At 35.0% G+C, this 21,816-nt stretch overlaps 1 protein-coding gene across 1 annotated transcript in view; it reads left to right on the plus strand.

The window, feature by feature from the left end:
• The window catches only part of LOC110461205 (G-protein coupled receptor moody-like), a 49,461-nt gene extending 33,330 nt beyond the window's left edge, over window positions 1-16,131 (plus strand). The window contains exons 2-4 of the mRNA XM_021514575.1: window positions 3,645-3,816; window positions 4,507-4,710; window positions 14,499-16,131. Coding sequence (XP_021370250.1) covers window positions 3,696-3,816; window positions 4,507-4,710; window positions 14,499-15,145 — 972 coding nt within the window. The 5' untranslated portion in view covers window positions 3,645-3,695 and the 3' untranslated portion in view covers window positions 15,146-16,131. The remainder of the gene's footprint in view (window positions 1-3,644; window positions 3,817-4,506; window positions 4,711-14,498) is intronic.
• Window positions 16,132-21,816: the final 5,685 nt, after the last annotated feature.

Consider the following 21,816-nt stretch of genomic DNA (forward strand, 5'->3'; position numbering starts at 1 on the left):
AAAAATAACAACACTTTGTCAGGACCATGAGGCGATCATTCCTACCAACTTTCAGTTCAATCGGTCCAGCAGAACTTGACTTTAAGTTTGAAATAGGTTTTCAAAATGGCGGCCGTGGCGGCCATATTGGATTTCTGATCGACCCGAAAAATAACAACACTTTGTCAGGACCATGAGGCGATCATTCCTACCAACTTTCAGTTCAATCGGTCCAGCAGAACTTGACTTTAAGTTTGAAATAGGTTTTCAAAATGGCGGCCGTGGCGGCCATATTGGATTTCTGATCGACCCGAAAAATAACAACACTTTGTCAGGACCATGAGGCGATCATTCCTACCAACTTTCAGTTCAATCGGCCCAGCAGAACTTGACTTTAAGTTTGAAATGTAAAATGTTAACGGACGACGGACGACGGACGATGGACGACGGACGACGGACGACGGACGACGACGGACGAAAACGGATAGCAATAGGTCACTTGAGCTAAAGCTCAGGTGACCTAAAAATGCTTCCAGTAAGGGCAATAACTCCCACTGATTGTGAATATCATCCGATTCATTCAGGGGTGTAAAAATCTACTTGCCCAATGCCTGGGACAACTGGTTTTCAGATCCGGGAAAGGGCAATTAGTTGACCGACTTTGCCCAATGCCTGGGACAACTGGTTTTCAGATCCGGGAAAGGGCAATTAGTTGACTGACTTGCCCATGGGCAAGTATGTTTTTTAGTCTTCATCTGTTGTTACAAAAGTAACTTCTGTTTTGTGCTATGTTTATGAATAATAACGTCTTGTTTTGCTGATTTTATTATTCAAAATAGATTTTAAATGCATCGAGAACTGTTGGACGTTCGGTGACATCACATGTTTACAGTCCATGGGTATTACCCAATAGATGGTGCAGGGGGAATAACTCTTATGCTATTGATGAGAATCACACGACGGCCATTGTTTTGTATCCTAGGATATTATCGCTAATTCTGTGGTTATATCTACCACATCTTACAATTTATAGCTTTCATCTCCAGATAAGAACGACTGATAATCTCATGAAAGATTATGTAAAAAGACTAACACTGTGTGTGCATAGACAGGTGTGCGCAGAAATGTACTTGTGTTCAGTATAGCAATGAATTTCCTGTTAGAAATTCAAAGGAAACAAATAACATTTTACAATGTATGCACATTCTATCAAGCTATTTTAAAACTGTAAACGGATTAAACTCATTATAAAAATAAATCATATTTAATGATAAAAAGTTTGTCCGAGTGGATTTTTGGTGTCTACTTGCCCTGAGCAAATGACTTAAAAATTCTTTTAACACCCCTGGCATTGATTTTCAGGTTTGTTTCAAGATTTCCCACAATTGATTTTTAGTTATACCATAGGTTTGGCAGTAAGGAAAAAAAGTAGGTTTATGCTTTTAAGCAGGCAACATGCATGGGTTCACAATCAATTACCGTTCAAATGAAATATTTTCCCGAATCTGATCAAAATATGTAATATGAACCTATATAATGTCGATAAAACCTATATAGGTTATAATACAACATGTACATGTATACTGATGGGTACCAGGTATATCATGTCTATATTGAGTAGCATATCATGATCATAGCTGTTTACCGTCGTCTACAGTAAGTACATTATGGACTGCAGGGAGTTGGCATGGGCCTCAACATACAAATCATTTACTTCTGGTAAACATGTTGTTCCAAGATTGGCAAAATAAAATGAAACAATTGATCTGCTTTTCAATGATCATGATACCCCCACTAACTTGCGGAGCTAAATAATTAATAGTTTTACTGTTAAGAGGTATTGATTTCTAATTTCTCTTTCTCTCTGTATAGATCACAAAGGGTTTTGAACCTTTGATAGCTTTTAACAGTGGCTTGCATTTGGTCAGGTACAATCCTACATAGAAAATCTTATTAAATTCCATCATCTGGTCAGGTGAAATCCTACATAGAAAATCTGATCAAATTTCATCAAGTTCTCATGAAGATGATGCCATGTTCATGATAATTAATGGCCTTGTAGAAATAGTTGCAAGAAAAAAATGTACAACTTTAATATTGAAATAAAATAATCATGAGAAATTGGATCAAATAAAAAAAAAAAAAATCTTTTGGATTCTGTGTAAAATATTTCTGTCAATAAAGTTTCTGTCTTGATGTTATCATTATTAGGGATTATTCAATTTGAAATGTCCTTTTCATTATGGTCCTGTAAAACAAACAACTAAATAATGGTGATTAAAGGGCATGATGAGATTTTGATCGCACATACACACTACACTTACCCTTGGCGAATATAGCCGTGTGTTTACCGAGCCTTCAAATTTTCGTGCGGTGCCAATCGCTCGCATACAATGAAATTGCGTCTTACATATAGCGCTGTTGGCGAAGGGAAACATTAATGGCGACGCCCTGTACGGAAGCACGTTTTCGTTTATGTCAGAGTGTTTTGCCCCAAGAAAATAGGCGTACGATCTTTTTGGAAACTTCTATTGTTAAATCAGTTGGTGGAAATCTTTGACTATGTGCCACATGTAAATGATGACCTGGGAAAATATGTGTGCTGCCTTTGGATTGTTTCCATATTGCTCTGTCATTTATACTCCGCCTTGACATACACGTGTTTATGTCAACACGCCGATGGAGTGTATATGTAACAGTCATTCTGATTAGTTAAAAGTTTACTAGGAGAAGAACGATAACTCAGTATATCCGCTAGGTGGCAGTGTAGTGTATACGAAGCGAACACTTGGTTAGCGAGGATGAATCAAGATATGCATTTGAAAGATTTCCAAGAAAGATAACTCCAGCACAAATCACAAGTACACGGGTATAAGATAAAGGAAATTACCATTAGTAGCTCTTAATGTTGGTGATTGATATACCCTTTATATAATGGCTCTGTAAGTAAAAGTTATTAGGAACGTTTGTTTGGCGAGAGTGTGACCGGTAGCTCTTTTGAGAATATGTCGTAGACCGGCCATACCGCGCAATCCTATGTCGTCCTGGCAGTCATTACTCCAACACCATTGCAGCTGCCAAAACAGAATATAATCTAATTCATCCCTACATATTTAAACTGGACTTGCCCAGTCTTTGATTTGGTAAGGTTCAAATTGTGACTCAAGGGGTGAATGGGTTAAAGATGTCATTCAATTTCATCTCAGACCGATAGACATTATATACTGAAAGTTATAACAGATTCTAAAACTTCACCATTAGAAGCTGTAGATAGGAACATGTCAGTACTACATATGTATTACAGAACCACACACTGGGCTAGTATATAAGGCAGTGCTTAGCTGTCTCCAGTGTGAATTTGAACAAGCCAACAACAGCAGTGATCGTGGCCCAGCAGACCAATCACTATTAGTTACCCATACTCATCATAGCCAATAGTATATATGACTGGATATCTACAAGATAACTGAAGATTTCAATACTGTAATGGACAGTGAACATGGAATGAAATTGGAATGTCCACATGGAATAAAACAGGAATTTACAATTTGAAATACATTTGTTGACAGAAATATTCTTTTGACAGATGAAACATTTTGGATTCTGTACTTCTCTTTGGCTGTGCTTCACTTTGGATTAAGATTTATTTATGATGTAATTTCAAGGAAGTGAACTCGCTCATCTTCTGAGGACGGGGAAGTGCTGACCTTGGGGACATGTCCAACCAGTCTGCGGAGGTAGGGGATTTGGTCAGTGTTGACCAGCCCCACGACTCCAACATCCACCTGTGGGTAGTCATTGCTATCATCTGTGTTATCATCTTTATGGGATTTGTAGGTAAGCTAACACCATAGTTCCTTACATATATTTCATCATATCTTTTTGTGTTATTAATATCTTCTGGAAACTTCTGTGGAATGATGTTTCGTAATAGTATTCAACTGTTTTCAGTCACTTTTTGCTCCACCTTCTGTAGAACTTTTTGTAAACATCTATCATGTGAATTTTATTTGAAATAATATAAACATTCACCTGATATTTTGTTCAGTTGATTATTAATTTTTCTTCTTCATTGTGATACAATTTTCCAACAGTTAAACAATGCCATACTTTATATACACGTCTGAAGTTAGTTAACACTAGTTGAAAAAGTATTTTATCAATTAATCAAACATATTGATGACATACCTGTGATTTAAGAAAGACAGGAAAAAAGAGCTTAGAGCTTATATTAAATCCTCTCCCATATCATATCAGGTGCCATTTGGATTTTTTTCAATTGAACACCAATAGTCTTAATTTAGCACTGACCTTTAAACATGTTTTGAAAGAAGCAGGGTATTTCAATATTTCTGTTTAAGCAGCACTCCATGTAAAATCAAAGCAGCATGGTAGCTTTAGATTTACTATGAATATATAGCAGAGAAGATCTAGGATAGCAGCATGGCAAGAAATTATAGGAACATGGTGCCATGCTGCAAAAACAGCCTGGGGAGAACACTGAACATGATTTCATTATATTTACAGGAAATGTGATGGTGATTGTCGTAGTTAAGACTACTAAAAAGCTTCAGACTGTCTCTAACTACTTCATCATCAACCTCAGCATCTCTGATTTAATCTTCGTGTGTTGTGTCCTACCCTTCAACATCTACACCTTCACTGTGGATGGCTGGTACATGGAGGAATCCCTCTGTAAATTTGTAGGGTTTATGGGATATATGCTCACAGGTAAGCCCTCTGTAAATTTGTAGGGTTTATGGGATATATGCTCACAGGTAAGCCCTCTGTAAATTTGTAGGGTTTATGGGATATATGCTCACAGGTAAGCCGACTGGACCAGTTGCCTTGGTCACAATCAGAATCCATTTACAATCACACCAAGTATGTTAATTTCTATGCCCTATTGTAAAATTAAATTTCTATAGGATTTGAATTACGTTTTCAAGGTGTCGATATTCATTTAGGTGTTTAGGGCAATATGGAACAGCTAATACCTTGTTATCTAAATTTATTTAGTATTTATTAGTTTTAGGGGAAATAGGAGAACATGTGTTGCATAACTGGGTAGTGAATCATTTGGTTAGTAAATTAAATGATACAATTCTTAATAGTAGCTACAATATCCGACATTGGCGTTGTTCGAATCATATTTGATCCCCAAGACATCACATGCTTAAAATAAGTTGTTGGCTAGAAAAACATGGACACATCACAACTGGTGATCACTCACCTCATTCTTTCAGTAATTGGTGAGGACATTGGCCTCCTACCCTTGTCGAAACACATTTGTCATAATCAGAAGCATTTACCATCAAAGCCAGCTTTCTGATAATGATGGTTCCAATGAAATGAAACATCCTAACAAATCATCAACACAAAGGCTGTATTCCAGGAGAAGCATATGTTATTTGCCAGAAAAATATAATAAGCTTTATAATATTTGAGTAAAAACCTCCTTATATTGCCATAATTTGTCCAGCAAAAACTTGGCATTATAAAGGGGTTTAGCAATAAAATGAGGGGAATTATATTGAGGGTTTACTGTATATTTTATATATATTTCTTAACAACAAATTTACATAATTTTGGTATGCCAAATAAACCAACCTTACATACCATGCCTTCTTCGACAAAACAAAATGAACAAGACTTGAACTAAATTTGCGCATTCAACAAATATTTCAGTAATATTGTTGGTAGCTATATTCACGTAATGTTACCAGCAGGTGTTTAAATAATTAAATGGGATCAGTCTTGCACTTGAAATCTGACTGTAGTTAATGCGGAAACCAGAGGAATTTAATGTGTGAATGTGTACACGCTTCGGTTGCACACGTGAGATACTGCACAAATTCAGAGGAATTTCCAAGTTGACACATCTAGGAATATTTATTCATGTCAAGATTTAAGAAAAGTTAAAACTGGACTAGCACCGATTACCAGCAGCTAAATCACAATACCTGCTGCAGCTAGTTTTGTTTTGGGGTGTTTGTTTTCAGAAAAACCCTTAGAACTGTCATTCAGAGGATAACTAACAACCCCCAGCAGATGCTTGTAGTTTACACATCATTTAGTGATCTTGACCGTGGGTCAACTTACTGAAATGGGAACTTGTTTGAGATATTTTGACTCTTTACATATAGGCAAAGTTTCATAAATATACAAACAAAATTAAAGTTGGTAGAGCGAAGACAAGCAATTTTGCTTACAGATGGATGGACAAACAGACACCGCCATACCATAATACCTCCCGTCAAAGACAGGCATAAGCGTAAAAAAAAAAGGTAAAAGAAATTGATAAAAACCGTCAATTCGGACCAAATAATGGCAACACGTATGAAAATGGTAATCTTCTCAAATGACAGTGCCTGCCCTCTACTAATTTGTCTGGCACTATGTGCAAGAGATGAGGATATAACCTGATCTTTTCCACTGATAAAACATGTTTTACATCATCAATCAATCAGTTCATTATCAGAGCTACTTATCAATAATTTAAGTGTTTACAAATGATCAACAACTAAGTTGTGACAGATGCCATGGACTCGGGACATTGCACAGACGCAGGCACTTCAGTGGTTGAGTTACAAAATGTTCAGCATATTACAGCTGAAGCCCATTCCAGCCGATATATCAGCTATCTTTTGTAGCTTGAGCATGTACTGCATGCCTTTGCGCTATCCAGATCTCTAATTTAAACCTATTAATTAGTTATTGATTTGCTAAGTTCCTGTTGCTTACAAGACAACAAGATCATGAAAGGCCACAGAGAATGAAAGGGATAAACAGCACTCAGTGCACTAAGAGAAGTTCAGACAGGAAAGATATAGGCCTCCGGTATTGCAATGCGCGAGGCTACCATTTGGTTTGTTTAATGTCCTTCAATATTAACATTAAACACATCAGAAACCTCTGATTCTGCTGTCTAACATCAAACACATCAGAAACCTCTGATTCTGCTGTCTAACATTAAACACATCAGAAACCTCTGGTTCTGCTGTCTAACATTAAACACATCAGAAACCTCTGATTCTGCTGCTGTCTAAGTCTAATTTTAACATCAGAAACCTCCGATTCTGCTGCTGTCTAAGTCTAATTTTAGTATCAGAAACCTCTGATTCTGCTGTCTAAGTCTAATTTTAACATCAGAAACCTCTGATTCTGCTGTCTAAGTCCAGTTTTAACATCAGAAACCTCTGATTCTGCTGTCTAAGTCTAATTTTAGTATCAGAAACCTCTGATTCTGCTGCTGTCTAAGTCTAATTTTAACATAAGAAACCTCTGATTCTGCTGTCTGAGCCTAGTTTTAATATCAGAAACCTCTGATTCTGCAAACCTATGATTCTGCTGTCTAAGTCTAATTTTAACATCAGAAACCTCTGATTCTGCAAACCTCTGATTCTGCTGTCTGAGTCTAGTTTTAATATCAGAAACCTCTGATTCTGCTGTCTAAGTCTAATTTTAACATCAGAAACCTCTAATTCTGCAAACCTCTGATTCTGCTGTCTGAGCCTAGTTTTAATATCAGAAACCTCTGATTCTGCTGCTGTCTAAGTCTAATTTTAACATCAGAAACCTCTGATTCTGCTGTCTGAGTCTAGTTTTAACATCAGAAACCTCTGATTCTGCTGTCTGAGTGTAATTTTAACATCAGAAACCTCTGATTCTGCTGTCTAAGTCTAATTTTAACACCAGAAACCTCTGATTCTGCTGTCTAAGTCTAATTTTACAATCATGCAGTTGACTTCTTTTTGCCGATACCGGTTTCAGTATTAGAAATTATCAAAAACAAACATGGCGGACTTGCCGACTTTTGGAGAGATGAACTTTATTTCTATACCCCACATGCTGAAGTCAAATAAAAAAGAATGATTTGCGACAAAAGATGGCCATTTGGTGGATGGTATAGACTTTCAACGCTTTTTAGTTGCCTACTATGACAAATAACACACGTGTGAAAGGCAACAGACCATCTTGCATCATCGATAGGGCGTGAATGACTCCTATGTGTTCCAATAGAATATTGTTGAGAAAATTACCAGGAATTTACAGGGTAAAAATGTTAATTGGTTACCCTCATCATTATAGACCAGAAACATCTTAGTTATGAAATCCAAAAAACGGCACAAACCTCTAAAATTCACTAGCCCAATCAAGCTGATAATCTGGTACGTAGCCAGTCATCAGGCCAGTGGATTTTTTACACCCCTGAATTAAAATGTAGGGAATATCCCAGAACAGATTGTGCACTATCAAAATTTCCAAATTGAAATCCAATCAGTCTCATTAAATCAGTTTATTTTTGCTTTCATAGAAAACATCAAGCAAAATGGTATACATCACTTTGGATTTCAGAGATTTGAAATTTAGGCAAAGATGGGATGCATTGGCTACACGTTTTTGTTCCTCGTTATCAAGTTCATAGTTGATTTTCGGTATTGATGTTGCAAACACGCCCAATTTAATGTTTTCCTGGTCATTTCTTCCAATGAAAGTATATTACAAAGTTTAAGGGTCAGCATATGGCTATTTTATAGCACCAATTCAATAAACACTGCACGTGGTGATGTATATAAAATATACTTGGGAACATAAAAATGTTGTATAAGCTAACACCTCTTATTATGCCAAAACTTAATATTTTTAAACAATTTATATGTTTTCAAATCCAATCAGTCTCATTAAATCAGTTTATTTTTGCTTTCACAGAAAATATCAAGCAAACAAGTTTATACATCATTCTGGATTTCAAAACAAGCTAAATATAAGTAGTATACAATGAATTATAATGTAGGGAATATCCCAGAACTAATTGTGCACTTTTGAAACTTAAAAATCCAAATCCAATCAGTCTCATTAAATCAGTTATTTTTGCTTTCATAGAAAACATCAAGCAAAATGGTATACATCACTTTGGATTTCCGAGATTTGAAAGGTTACATTAAGATAGGATGTGTTAGCTGTGTTTTTGTTCCTCGTTATATAGAGTTCTTAGTTGATTTTCTGTATTAATGTTGCAAATACACCCCAATTTAATGTTTTCCTGGTCATTTCTTCCAATGAAAGTATATAACAAGGGTTAGGGGTCAGCATATGGTTATTTTTACAAATTAAATAAACACTGCACATTTATATATAAACTTGGGAATATAAAGATGTTGTATATTTGTATATATCTAACACCTCTTATTATGCCAAAACTTAATATTTTTGAACAAGTTATATGTTTTCAAATCCAATCAGTCTCATTAAATCAGTTTATTTTTGCTTTCACAGAAAATATCAAGCAAACAAGTTTATACATCATTCTGGATTTTGAAACAAGCTAAATATAAGTACGTAGTATACAATGAATTATAATATTTTTTAATTAATTAATGTAGGGAATATCCCAGAAGTAATTGTGCACTTTTGAAATTTTCAAATCCGAATCCAATCAGTCTCATTAAATCAGTTTATTTTTGCTTTCATAGAAAACATCAAGCAAATTGGTATACATCACTTTGGATTTCCGAGATTTGAAAGGTGAAGATAGGATTCATTGGCTGTGTTTTTGTTCCTCGTAATATAAAGTTCTTAGTTGATTTTCTGTATTAATGTTACAAATACGCCCAATTTAATGTTTTCCTGGTCATTTCTTCCAATGAAAGTATATTACAAGGTTTAAGGGTCTACATATGATTATTTTATAGCACAATGGGTTGGTTTGGTTTAATTTTGTTTATCATCCAATTAACAGCTGAGGTCATTTAAGGACGTGCCTCCAATTTAATAAACACTGCACATGTATATATATACTTGGGAATATAAAGATGTTGTATATGTCTAAAACCTCTTATTATGCCAAAACTTAATATTTTTGAACAAGTTATGTTTTCAAATCCAATCAGTCTCATTAAATCAGTTTATTTTTGCTTTCACAGAAAATATCAAGCAAAAAAGTTTATACATCATTCTGGATTTCAAAACAAGCGAAATATAAGTACATAGTATAAAATGGAGTCAAAACAGTTCATGTCGTTAAATAGGTTAACCCATTCACCCCTAAAGTCACACTTGAGCCTTACCATATCAAAGACTGGGCAAGTCCAGTTTAGATATGTAGGGGTGAATAGGTTAATAAATGTGACTGTTCTATCAACAATGATGTGGTTCCGAGAATATTTTCATCGATAATGTAAACTTGACTATTTTGCAGATGTTCGTTCTTGTATGTATTTACATAACAGTTACTAAAGAAAGTAAATTATATCATGCCAGAATAAATATGCTTGATACACCATAATCAAATCTATTTTTTAATGTTGAAATTGGTATCTGATTATCTTTATTGATACATTGTATAGCAGGGAGTAAATTCTATGTCTCCCCTATGTATGTATAATAACCCCCATCCTTATCCTTAAGGTAATTTCCAATTTTAAATCCAATCAGTCTCATTAAATCAGTTAATTTTTGCTTTCATAGAAAACATCAAGCAAATTGGTATACATCACTTTGGATTTCAGAGATTTGAAAGGTGAAGATGGGATTCATTGGCTGTGTTTTTGTTCCTCGTAATATCAATTCATAGTTGATTTTCTGTATTAATGTTACAAATACGCCCAATTTAATGTTTTCCTGGTCATTTCTTCCAATGAAAGTATATTACAAAGTTTAAGGGTCAGCATATGGCTATTTTATAGCACCAATTCAATAAACACTGCACATGTAAATATTATATATACTTGGGAATATAAAGATTTTGTATATGCCTAATACCTCTTATTATGCCATTTTTGAACAAGTTATATGTTTTCAAATCCAATCAGTCTCATTAAATCAGTTTATTTTTGCTTTCACAGAAACTATCAAGCAAACAAGTGTATACATCATTCTGGATTTCAAAACAAGCGAAATATGAGTACATAGTATACAATGGAGTCAAAACAGTTCATGTCGTTAAATAGGTTAACCCATTCACCCCTAAAGTCACACTTGAACCTTACCATATCAAAGACTGGGCAAGTCCAGTTTAGATATGTAGGGGTGAATAGGTTAATAAATGTGACTGTTCTATCAACAATGATGTGGTTCCGAGAATCTTTTCGTCGATAATGTAAACTTTACTATTTTGCAGATGTTCTTTCTTGTATGTATTTACATAACAGTTACTAAAGAAAGTAAATTATATCATGCCAGAATAAATATGCTCAGTCGGTTAAAATCAAATAGCACAAGCTTGATACACCATAATCAAATCGATTTCAATGTTGAAATTGGTATCTGATTATTTTTATTGATACATTGCATATATATAAGTACCCCCACCCCAAACTTTATTCTTTACGCAATTTCCAATTTTAAATCCAATCAGTCTCATTAAATCAGTTTGTTTTTGCCATCATGGAAAATATCAAGCAAAAATGTGTATACATCATTATGGATTTAAAGTTTGGTCTGAAAACATGTATAGGGTTTTAATGACACAACAGTTTTTGTTTTGAAATGATTAAAATATTTATGTCCCATAAATCACCATGCATTTGTTAAGTTTTAGTCGTACTATTGACTAATTTATCATTATCTTAATATACAAATATATATCACATATTAGCCACAAATATTCATGTACATTTTTTTTCCTCACATAATCATGACATTTGAATTTTTACTTTTTGATTTTCTAATCCAATCAGTCTCATTAAATCAGTTTATTTTTGCTTTCACTGTAAATATCAAGCAAAAAGGTTTTTACATCATTTTGGATTTCAAAGTTTTTGGTTCAAATTGTTAAAACAATTCATGCTGAGAAATTTGTTACATTAAAAAATATTGCTATTCTATCAATAATGTTCTGTCTTTTTTCACTCTTTCAATTTTTTTATCTTTGATTTCAAATTAGTTTTTCTCACTAGAAATAAACCATTATTAACCCTAGCCTTTCACCCCTATGAAACCTTAATAGACTATCACATGCATTGATCTGGACGAGTCCATTATGGTCTACAGTACTAGTGGTGAAAGGGTCAATTGTAATTGTCAAGTTGGATAACTACAGCTTGTTTCTCCAATCATCAATTTTTAGGATCAGGATGTTGTTGTTTTACATTGCTTGTCCAAATTACTTGAATAAATCCTGTTAAGAACAAGTTTTAACATGGAATGTAACATACACACAATCTCCCATACAATTATGCAAAATATGTCTTAAGTTTTAAATCATCAAATCTGTTTAGTCTCATTTCAAGGTTTGTTTAGGTTTCCTTAGAAATGTTCAAGTGAGACAGTTTACACATCATTTGGAATGTCCAAGATGATACCTAAGTGCCAAGCTAAATTTGAAACAGTACTGAACACATGACTACATACGGTGTGTATTTTGTTGATGAAATCAGTTTTAAAAAAATGTTTTATCAATTGCAGCATGGGTTCTCGGGAGTGTATGTGTGTGTGTGTATTCTCTATCAGGATTAAATCTTACCATTTCACACGAGTTTATTTTACAGAATTTACTCACTGGGGAATATTTGTGAGAATAAGCTCATTTGATTGGACACAATTTATAAAAGTGATGACCCAAATGAAGTGTTTTTTTTCATATGCCAAATTCACATGTGACCAGCGGTTCTGAAATACCGTACAAACTTCTGCAAGAAAAATAAATGTCTCCCCTTCCTCTAATTTTGCAAAAAACCTAGTTTCCAATGTTCAAATTCAATCAATCTCATTAAATCAGCTCAAATTTGCTTTCATAGAAAATATTATAAAGTATTTTTTTGTTCTCCGTCATCATATTACATATAAATATCTGCCAAGTATACACCGTTCACCTTGCTGAACTGGTTAGAAAATATTATTATTTCGATCCAGTAATGGTCCTACAATATTTCTGTCTGAAATATGTATGTCAATATAGCAAAGAATTTAGGCAACTGCTTTAATATAGAATCAAAGACAAAACTGTACTGTAAGTAGCAGGGAAAATAAATATTTCCCACCTACTTAACTATTATTGTGGGTAAAAAGTTTCCAATATATATTGATCAGGTATCAAATCTAGTCAGTCTCTTTAAATCAGTTTATTTTTTGCTTTCATAGAAAAATTTCAAGCAAAATGGTATACATCATTTTGGATTGTACCAATACCTAAATAATGTACCGGTATAGGGCTTAGGTTATACTGGTGCGTGTCGCTGATTCAGAACAAACATGTCTGATATAATATATATATGAATCATAACGTGTCTGTATATCAAGTTCTGATGATTATGAGAAATAGCCTACATCTTACTCTCCTAGATGGGCTTTTCTGACTGAAGCTTTACAAAATCATGTGTGTTCCCCACAATCTAATAGCATCGCTGCTGGATTCTATCGATCCTCTATTGAACTTTATTTATATCTTCCTCTTCTGAACAGGGTTTCCTGACCAAGGCTGAAGCCATACAAACAGATTAGATGAGAGAATTGTGTTTTGCTTTATTTATATATATATGATTTTCCCTATAACTATATCCTGTAGTCATGACCTTGTATATCACCTCTAGATAAATGGCCATGATCTGGAACACGTAGACCAGTTCCTGGATTTTCTGGGACAGAACAAACCCAACTTTTAATCTAAATTTGCCTCATTCATCAATCGCAAGCTGCAGGGGAACATATAAACAGTGGTAGCACTTATAACCTTTCAAAAATTTGGGTCACAAGTGATTTATTATCTTGTGATTTTTCCCACTATTTTTTTTATACAGACTGGGTAAAGAGGAGCACACTTATAGAAAATTATCTTTTTTTCTGACAAGGTTTGAAATGGATCTTTCCTGAAGTTACAGCATAGATGTTAACTCCCTTGGCCCATTCATCATAGAATGACAGCACACTGCCACCTTGTATTATACTCTGGGGACACAGACACAACAAGTATGCAATGTTGGAACACATAACTTATACACAGAATTCCTCTGATGATCATATAGTTATTATGTCTGGTCTTTGCGAGGCTAGGGTAATATATGGAACAAGAATTTTATTCTCCTTGATAGGCTAGGGTAATCTATGAAACAGGAATTTTACTCTCCTAGTATTTGCGAATTCTCAAAATAGAGAGATCCGGGGGGATCCGTGAAAATTAATGTACAACCATGGTTTCATGATCATTAAGTCAAATTCAAGGCTCATTTCACTTTCAAGATATTTTCTATATTAAATTTAGGGTATCTTCATTAACTTTGACACTTTTCAAAATGAACTCTAATTTTAAGGACCTTTTCTAGACATGTATGAACCCTGTAAAATATACAAAGATTATAATTAAGACCCTTTGATTGGGAGACATATATACATGTATTCTATGGTACAAGATAGGGTCGTTAAAATCTTGTAATAGTATCAAATTTGTATTGAATTTTATGCTTTTATTTATTTTATTACAGGAATGGTCCTGGGCCATCAGAATTCCTCAGGAAATAAAAGCATTTGCTATATATTTTTTGTTCATATAAAAAACTTTAAATCTGTTGTTTATGTTACAGGCACAACCATAATCACTGTTGTATTGATCGCCTACAACCGATACAAGCTCGTCACCGATATGATGGCATATCGACAACTGTACACCAAAACCAATATAGCGGCAATGATCACCCTTTCATGGATACTGCCCGTCATTTTCCTACTTCCTGCCATAACGGAAATATGGGGGAAATTCGGCTACGTTCCTATGATGGTCACTTGTAACCTGCTTCTGGACCACAACAGTCAGATGTTTAAAATCTTCTTACTGGTTGTAAGGGCGGGAATTCCCTGTGGACTTATCGTGTATTTCTACATCAAGATATACATGACAACCTACAACAGTTCGAAGAGAATTCTGTCCAACATGAGACTGCTTAACGCGATCGACACAAACAGTATAAAGAGGGAGATGCACCTGACACGAATGATGGTGGTGATTTTTCTGGTGTTTGCCATCTCGTACTTTCCTTGTACCGTTACAGGACTGATCGACTGGAACCACATCATGTCCAAGACGTTCCACATGTTCTGTGCTACCACAGTGTATATCGGCAGTGCACTAAACCCTGTGTTGTACGGACTACTCAACCACCAGTTCAGAAATGCCTATATCAAGTTATTGTGTAGAAACAGACAGCATGCTCACAGCCCAGTTAAGCACTGACATCAACTCAGAAACATCTATGTGAAATTGTTATGTACATAGTGTGTACATTTAGAAATAGACACTTCACTCACAGTAAAATTCTGAGTCAGTAAGGTTAAAAGATACTGGTTAAGACAGTTATATGGAAACCTCGGATTATTTAATGTGATGCAATATTGTGTTGATGTTTTGTGTATGTCACTCCACTTATTAAGTTTTTGGACCCCCAGGTTCTATTTATCGGCTTCAACACATCATTAAATAATATATTAACTTGAGTTTAATTTTCAAATACATGTATAATTTTCTGAAAACTTTGTTTTGAAATATTTGTGTAAATACCAACCAGGAATGATCACTTTGGTTCCAAGGGCAAGCATTAAATATTACAATATCCACAATTATAATGTTACTTTGTCCTTTTAAAAGTTATGAAACTTGATACATGAGCAAATGAGTCAAGATTACAGCTTTACGTTTGGAAGAAAATTTGAACCACTGATATAATGGCAATTATTGTGGTAAATTGTAATCCATTAGACACACGTTTTCTGATAAAACGTTTTTCATGTCATTACCATGGATACAGTATGTTAAGATGTTTATATTATATCACTGTTACATTAAGTGTTCGTTTGTTAAGATTTCCAGTGTTTTATGTAACATGCTTATGTTGACAGATCTATTAAAAATGTTATCTTTGAATACGACTTGTTTTCATTATTACTTCATAATTACAGGAATCTTGAATGTAATAATAACTTCATAATTTATCTCAAATTTTGTTTACAGCAACAAATTTATAACTGGGCATGAAAAAAACAATAAAACCGACAATTTGAATATTGTTTGAATTTGACATACATTTGCAAAGTTCAATTACCATCTTATACTATCATAGTAGGTCAGACGACACTTTGTTAGTCAAGTAAACCCAGGGCAATAACTCTCTTATTAGTATCACTAACTAGCATAGCTGTCACACATGCATAGATTTAAGATAATTAAATACATTTGGTAAGAAGTGTGTAAAAGTCTCATTGAAATTGGTTACATAGTTTAGTAGGATCTCTCTGAACACAATTGTGTCTACAGAGTGAGGGACAACCTGATTCCATTTGACATCTGAAACAATCCATTTAGTACCAAACCGTCCGAAACTTTCAGTATCAAACACGAGCAAAGGTCAATAACTCTGTTTATTACATATTTACTAATAAATATGGTTTTTTTTTGTATATGCGATACGACACAATTACTTACACCCCAAAACCTTTATCAGCCTTCGCCTATCACACCCCAAAACGTTTATCAGCCTTCGCTGTATCACACCCCAAAACCCATATATCAGCCTGCAATACCCCTATCACACCCCTTTCGGGATTTTTTTGTTTTTCATTTAAAAAAAGAAAGAAAAATAGATCATAAGATAGAAGATCATTCCGTATTTTATTAGTAAGTATATGATAAACAGAATAAAACATGATTTTTTCCGTATCACACCAAGTATCAACCCTCGACCAATATCAATCAATAATGATATTGGAGTCTTGGGTTGATACTCGGTGTGATATGGAAAAAGGCATGTATTATTCTCCATGTACGGTATATCACAAGATCAACTTTAACTGCTCAACAATCATCCAAGAGGTGTGCCACTGAAAAATGTTAATTTGGCATTACTCATACCAACACACAGTGGCACAACATCAGATGTCACAGATATTCCTAATAAGGAAGATGATCTTAACATTTACCTGGAAAGGAATGTAGAATCTGACCTCCAAGACTTCTAATATAACCTGCATCAATGAACACTTAGGTTCAACCAATTACTCCAAAGCGCTGTTTTCTAAGGTATTAAATTTGACTTCAAACTTGGCACTTGACAACATACACCAATGGGCCACTTGGCATCAATCTCATATTTACTTCATGTTCACCAATGTTCAACATCTGAAATTGACCTTTATCTTGTTATCGACATTATAATGTTATAATAACATGAACCGTCGTGCAGAAATCAATTTTCTATTTATAGTAACAGTGATCATGACCTTGAGTAAACTAAGCAACCACAGCCAGCATTTTCTGTAAAGATGCAGTTTATTTTTTGGACATTTTTTTTTATTAATCTTGATTTTACATTAAATATGAAACAAGTTATATCAACTTATAGTAGTCATTCTTGGAATTGTGGCTCTGATGGTAGCATGCAGAGTGTCCTAATGTGGGAGGAAACTGTAGTACCCTGAAAAAGCCCACCTGGTTGGGCAGGTGACCCCATACCTTTTTTATGTCTGATCCTAGATTGAAAACCCCAGCCATCATGGTGAAAGCACTATCCGCTTTGAATTTGCGGCCTGACTATTCGGTCAACGTCGAGTTTAGTTTGACCATGGAAAAAAAAAAAGGGCGGAAGGTAGGAAGGACGGAGAGGGAGCAGTCTGAATACAGTATCACCTCCTTTCCATGGGGTATCATAAGACTTCTAGACAATCAATGACAGACGGACATTGAAACATAACACCCCTCACTACTATAAAGTGGGGAAAGAATAAATATAAAACCAAACTAACCAATAGTTCACTCTAACATGCCTAGTATGTACATAAACACTCACCAGGCTGAAGATTTGCAAATGAAGACTTCTTTCTTCTGAAAAAGACAGAAAAGAACGAAAATTAACTTAATTCAATCCAATCATAAATCAAACATATTGCAAAGAAATTCACATGAATTATACTTTTTGGTTTGAAGTGTTTTGAAATTATCTTCATTCTGTTATGCCCTTATATGGAAAAATCTCATTCACGTTCAAAAATAAAGGCTTATATCAACAAAATTTTCAAAGGAGTCTGTCAGTCTGATTGGGCCAATGATAATCGTAACAAAACCTCTAAAGTCATAGGGTCAAGGCACAGTTTATATCCCCTGGTCTCAGGACATTATTATATCCCCTGGTCTCAGGACATTATTATATCCCCTGGTCTCAGGACATTATTATATCCCCTGGTCTCAGGACATTATTATATCCCCTGGTCTCAGGACATTATTATATCCCCTGGTCTCAGGACATTATTATATCCCCTGGTCTCAGGACATTATTATATCCCCTGGTCTCAGGACATTATTATATCCCCTGGTCTCAGGACATTATTATATCCCCTGGTCTCAGGACATTATTATATCCCCTGGTCTCAGGACATTATTATATCCCCTGGTCTCAGGACATTATTATATCCCCTGGTCTCAGGACATTATTATATCCCCTGGTCTCAGGACATTATTATATCCCCTGGTCTCAGGACATTATTATATCCCCTGGTCTCAGGACATTATTATATCCCCTGGTCTCAGGACATTATTATATCCCCTGGTCTCAGGACATTATTATATCCCCTGGTCTCAGGACATTATTATATCCCCTGGTCTCAGGACATTATTATATCCCCTGGTCTCAGGACATTATTATATCCCCTGGTCTCAGGACATTATTATATCCCCTGGTCTCAGGACATTATTATATCCCCTGGTCTCAGGACATTATTATATCCCCTGGTCTCAGGACATTATTATATCCCCTGGTCTCAGGACATTATTATATCCCCTGGTCTCAGGACATTATTATATCCCCTGGTCTCAGGACATTATTATATCCCCTGGTCTCAGGACATTATTATATCCCCTGGTCTCAGGACATTATTATATCCCTTATTCATTGTTGAGGTTTGGTTTCAAAATACTAATACCTAATTTGGCCTATATACGTTGATCACTTGGATAAGTTATATTCTAAAGAAATATTCTGCAAAAATCACATCTTGGGATGCATCTTATAGAATTAAAGATGTTAAAAATTTGAGGATTTGAAAAAGATATAGATCTACACCAGGCAGATATACTTTACTGCAGTTGCTATGCAGAAATTCTATTGCACTTTGTCAAAATAACAGATGAAGAAATCTCATAAGCCAGATATAAATATGCCTTGGATATCACCAAGGCTAGATTCTAAAGGACACATTTTCATCTCTGAGGTTTTTTCAGTGACCAACTTGTTTTGGTTTATATATGTCTAGACCCACAGATTGAACCAATACAGAATCAACAGAGTTGCTTCCCTTCATGCATTGTGCCATCGTATGATTAACCAGGTTAACTCTTTAACATATGGTATGATACGCTATCAATTAATTACATGCTGCCGTGTTGTCAATAACAGCTGGCACCAAATGATATAATGCCACCGTATACCATGCCATTTGTGGCTTGCTAATTTCCCCGATAGCTACAATTGAATTTTTAACATGGTTGTTTTGGAAATGTCTACTTTTTCTTAAATGCCCCTATTCTAAATGCTTTTTATGTCATTTTACTAGGGGGACGGAGTTACCAACCTTGATTATATTATAGGTGTATTGACAGACGAGGCTAGATCCTGTGACTTAAGTATGCCAGGATGCGACAGTGTTACTGATCACGCAGAATCCTGCTTGATTCACGCGTAGTAAACACCTTTGCACGCGTAAATTCGTCATACTAAGCGTCAGAGTATGCACAATAATGTTATACAATGTTCAGTCGTTTTTATAGCAGTCTGCATGTTTGTATTTTGCATGATGACATTCAGAAAAAACGAAAGTGACTGTCAGAATTTCCTGCAAATGACGGAAGTCAGGTAGTAAACAATGCATGCAGCGCACCAAGCGGCGAATATATTTACTATGGGAGATAATGAGTCCGCACTGTCCTACAATAATACCCGAGTGCATAGCCGGGCTATCGGTATCCTCGGGGCTGATTATCACTATACTGCGTAATTGATCATGAGCGACTGAAAAAAACAGCAGACGCTCTTTGGATTTCTGTCGTCAGACGACAACTTTCAGTTCATGTTTTACATAATGGCTGTCTGTGCCCAGTATGGGTAAGTGACATTATCTCTGTTTCTATAATACAAAATTTTCATTCTGTTACGGTTTGGGTGCCTCGTTAGCTGTGATCGCTAACGCGCATAGTCATTGTACTACTGTGTGCAATCAAGCTTGAGCTTCAGACCACTCGCTCTCCCAAGAATTTCAGTTAGATCCCCAGCAGTGGTTGAAAAAAGAGAGTGATGTCTGATAGGGTTAGTTGTTATCCCTCTGATGGTGCGGTGGTTTTCCTCCACCATGAAAACACCATTTGTTCCCTTAGCGGCGGCGTAATAAATGCTCTACAGAGCTTATGTTTGTTGTTGACAATTGTACAAGACGTTAAATAAAGATCATTATTACTGACTTATTCTTGGTGTTTTTATTATACGACAAACTTGAAATATTATAAATAAAAACCTGTAAAAATGGCATTGTTACAATTAGTTAACAATTTTGTGATGATATTGCATATCCACAGGGATTTAGATATGGTGTACCCCTAATATGCAGCCATACCCCCATTTTGAGAGATGTGGGGGGTACAAAAAAAAAACAATTACAAAGATGACAGGGAACACTGATGCGATATGTGTGAATATTTGAAGCTTGGTAACAGCAAGTGAATATAACGGTTTTCCCGAACTCTGAGGATGCTGTCAAATCAGAGGTGGAGGACAAAAGCAGAAAATCTATATTCCATAGACCAATTCAGTGGTGTGTAAATTCAATTTTTTAAGACTGGCTACTAGCAGGACCATTTAGCACAATTGGTTCTGTTTTGTCATTTATAATCGTCAACATGTGACAAAACGACAACCAGAATTGATATAAAGGATACTTAATCATAGACGGTAAGTTACTAACTTTTACCATGCATATATTTGTATGTCATATTGAACTGAATAAAAGCTGAAGCAAAACTACCCCCCCCCCAGTTTTCGGAGCATAACACTGATAGCATATAGGATAATGAAGACTTCTTCATACTTGTACATATATACATAGCAGACACAGTGATTCAGACATCATAAGTGTATTATTCATTGGATTTTGTTCATAACTTTTTCTTTTTGTGTTTTCATTTCACTTTTCTCCCCGAATAGGTATAGAGCTACTGTACAGAAATATATATGAATCAAAATTTACTAATCAAAGTGGAAGGTTTTTTGACCAATTATTTTGACAAAACACCTAATTGGTGAAAAAACAATGCTTCATTTTCGATATATCATCAGAGGACAGTTATTCCCTTTTTCCAAAGAATAATTTAGTAATATGTGGTCAACAGACGATGAGGAATATGATAACCAAGGGAGATACCCGAGGGATAAACACCAAAGAATGTTAGTTGGTGAATACTTTCCCCAATAAAACAAATTCAAAAATAGTCCTGTGTCATTCAATGTTCAACATGGTTGAAATCAGATTCAAAATTTGCCCGATGACAACGGATGAAAGCAGATTGGAATACACATGAAATGTTTTCATTACCAGTAGCGGAAGTCGTTCAGCGGAAAAGGAAATGATAAGGGAATCCCCGCCAGAGGTCGTGTTTATCATGCTGATTGGGAAACCCCAACATATTTGTGTTTTTCTTTATGATTATTTAAATAATGAACAAGTTCACTTTTCTTTGGTTTTTTTCTATTTAAAAAGTGCGTATTATTTTTTAACATGTGAATGATATGATGTTGCAATTTTGCACAATTTTCCGGAATGTGTTATTCCGTATTCGAAACCAGTAATTGCTATTTACTTTCCATAGACTGC

The sequence above is a fragment of the Mizuhopecten yessoensis genome, unplaced genomic scaffold (assembly GCF_002113885.1).
Source record: "Mizuhopecten yessoensis strain PY_sf001 unplaced genomic scaffold, ASM211388v2 scaffold10591, whole genome shotgun sequence".
NCBI lineage: Eukaryota > Metazoa > Mollusca > Bivalvia > Pectinida > Pectinidae > Mizuhopecten > Mizuhopecten yessoensis.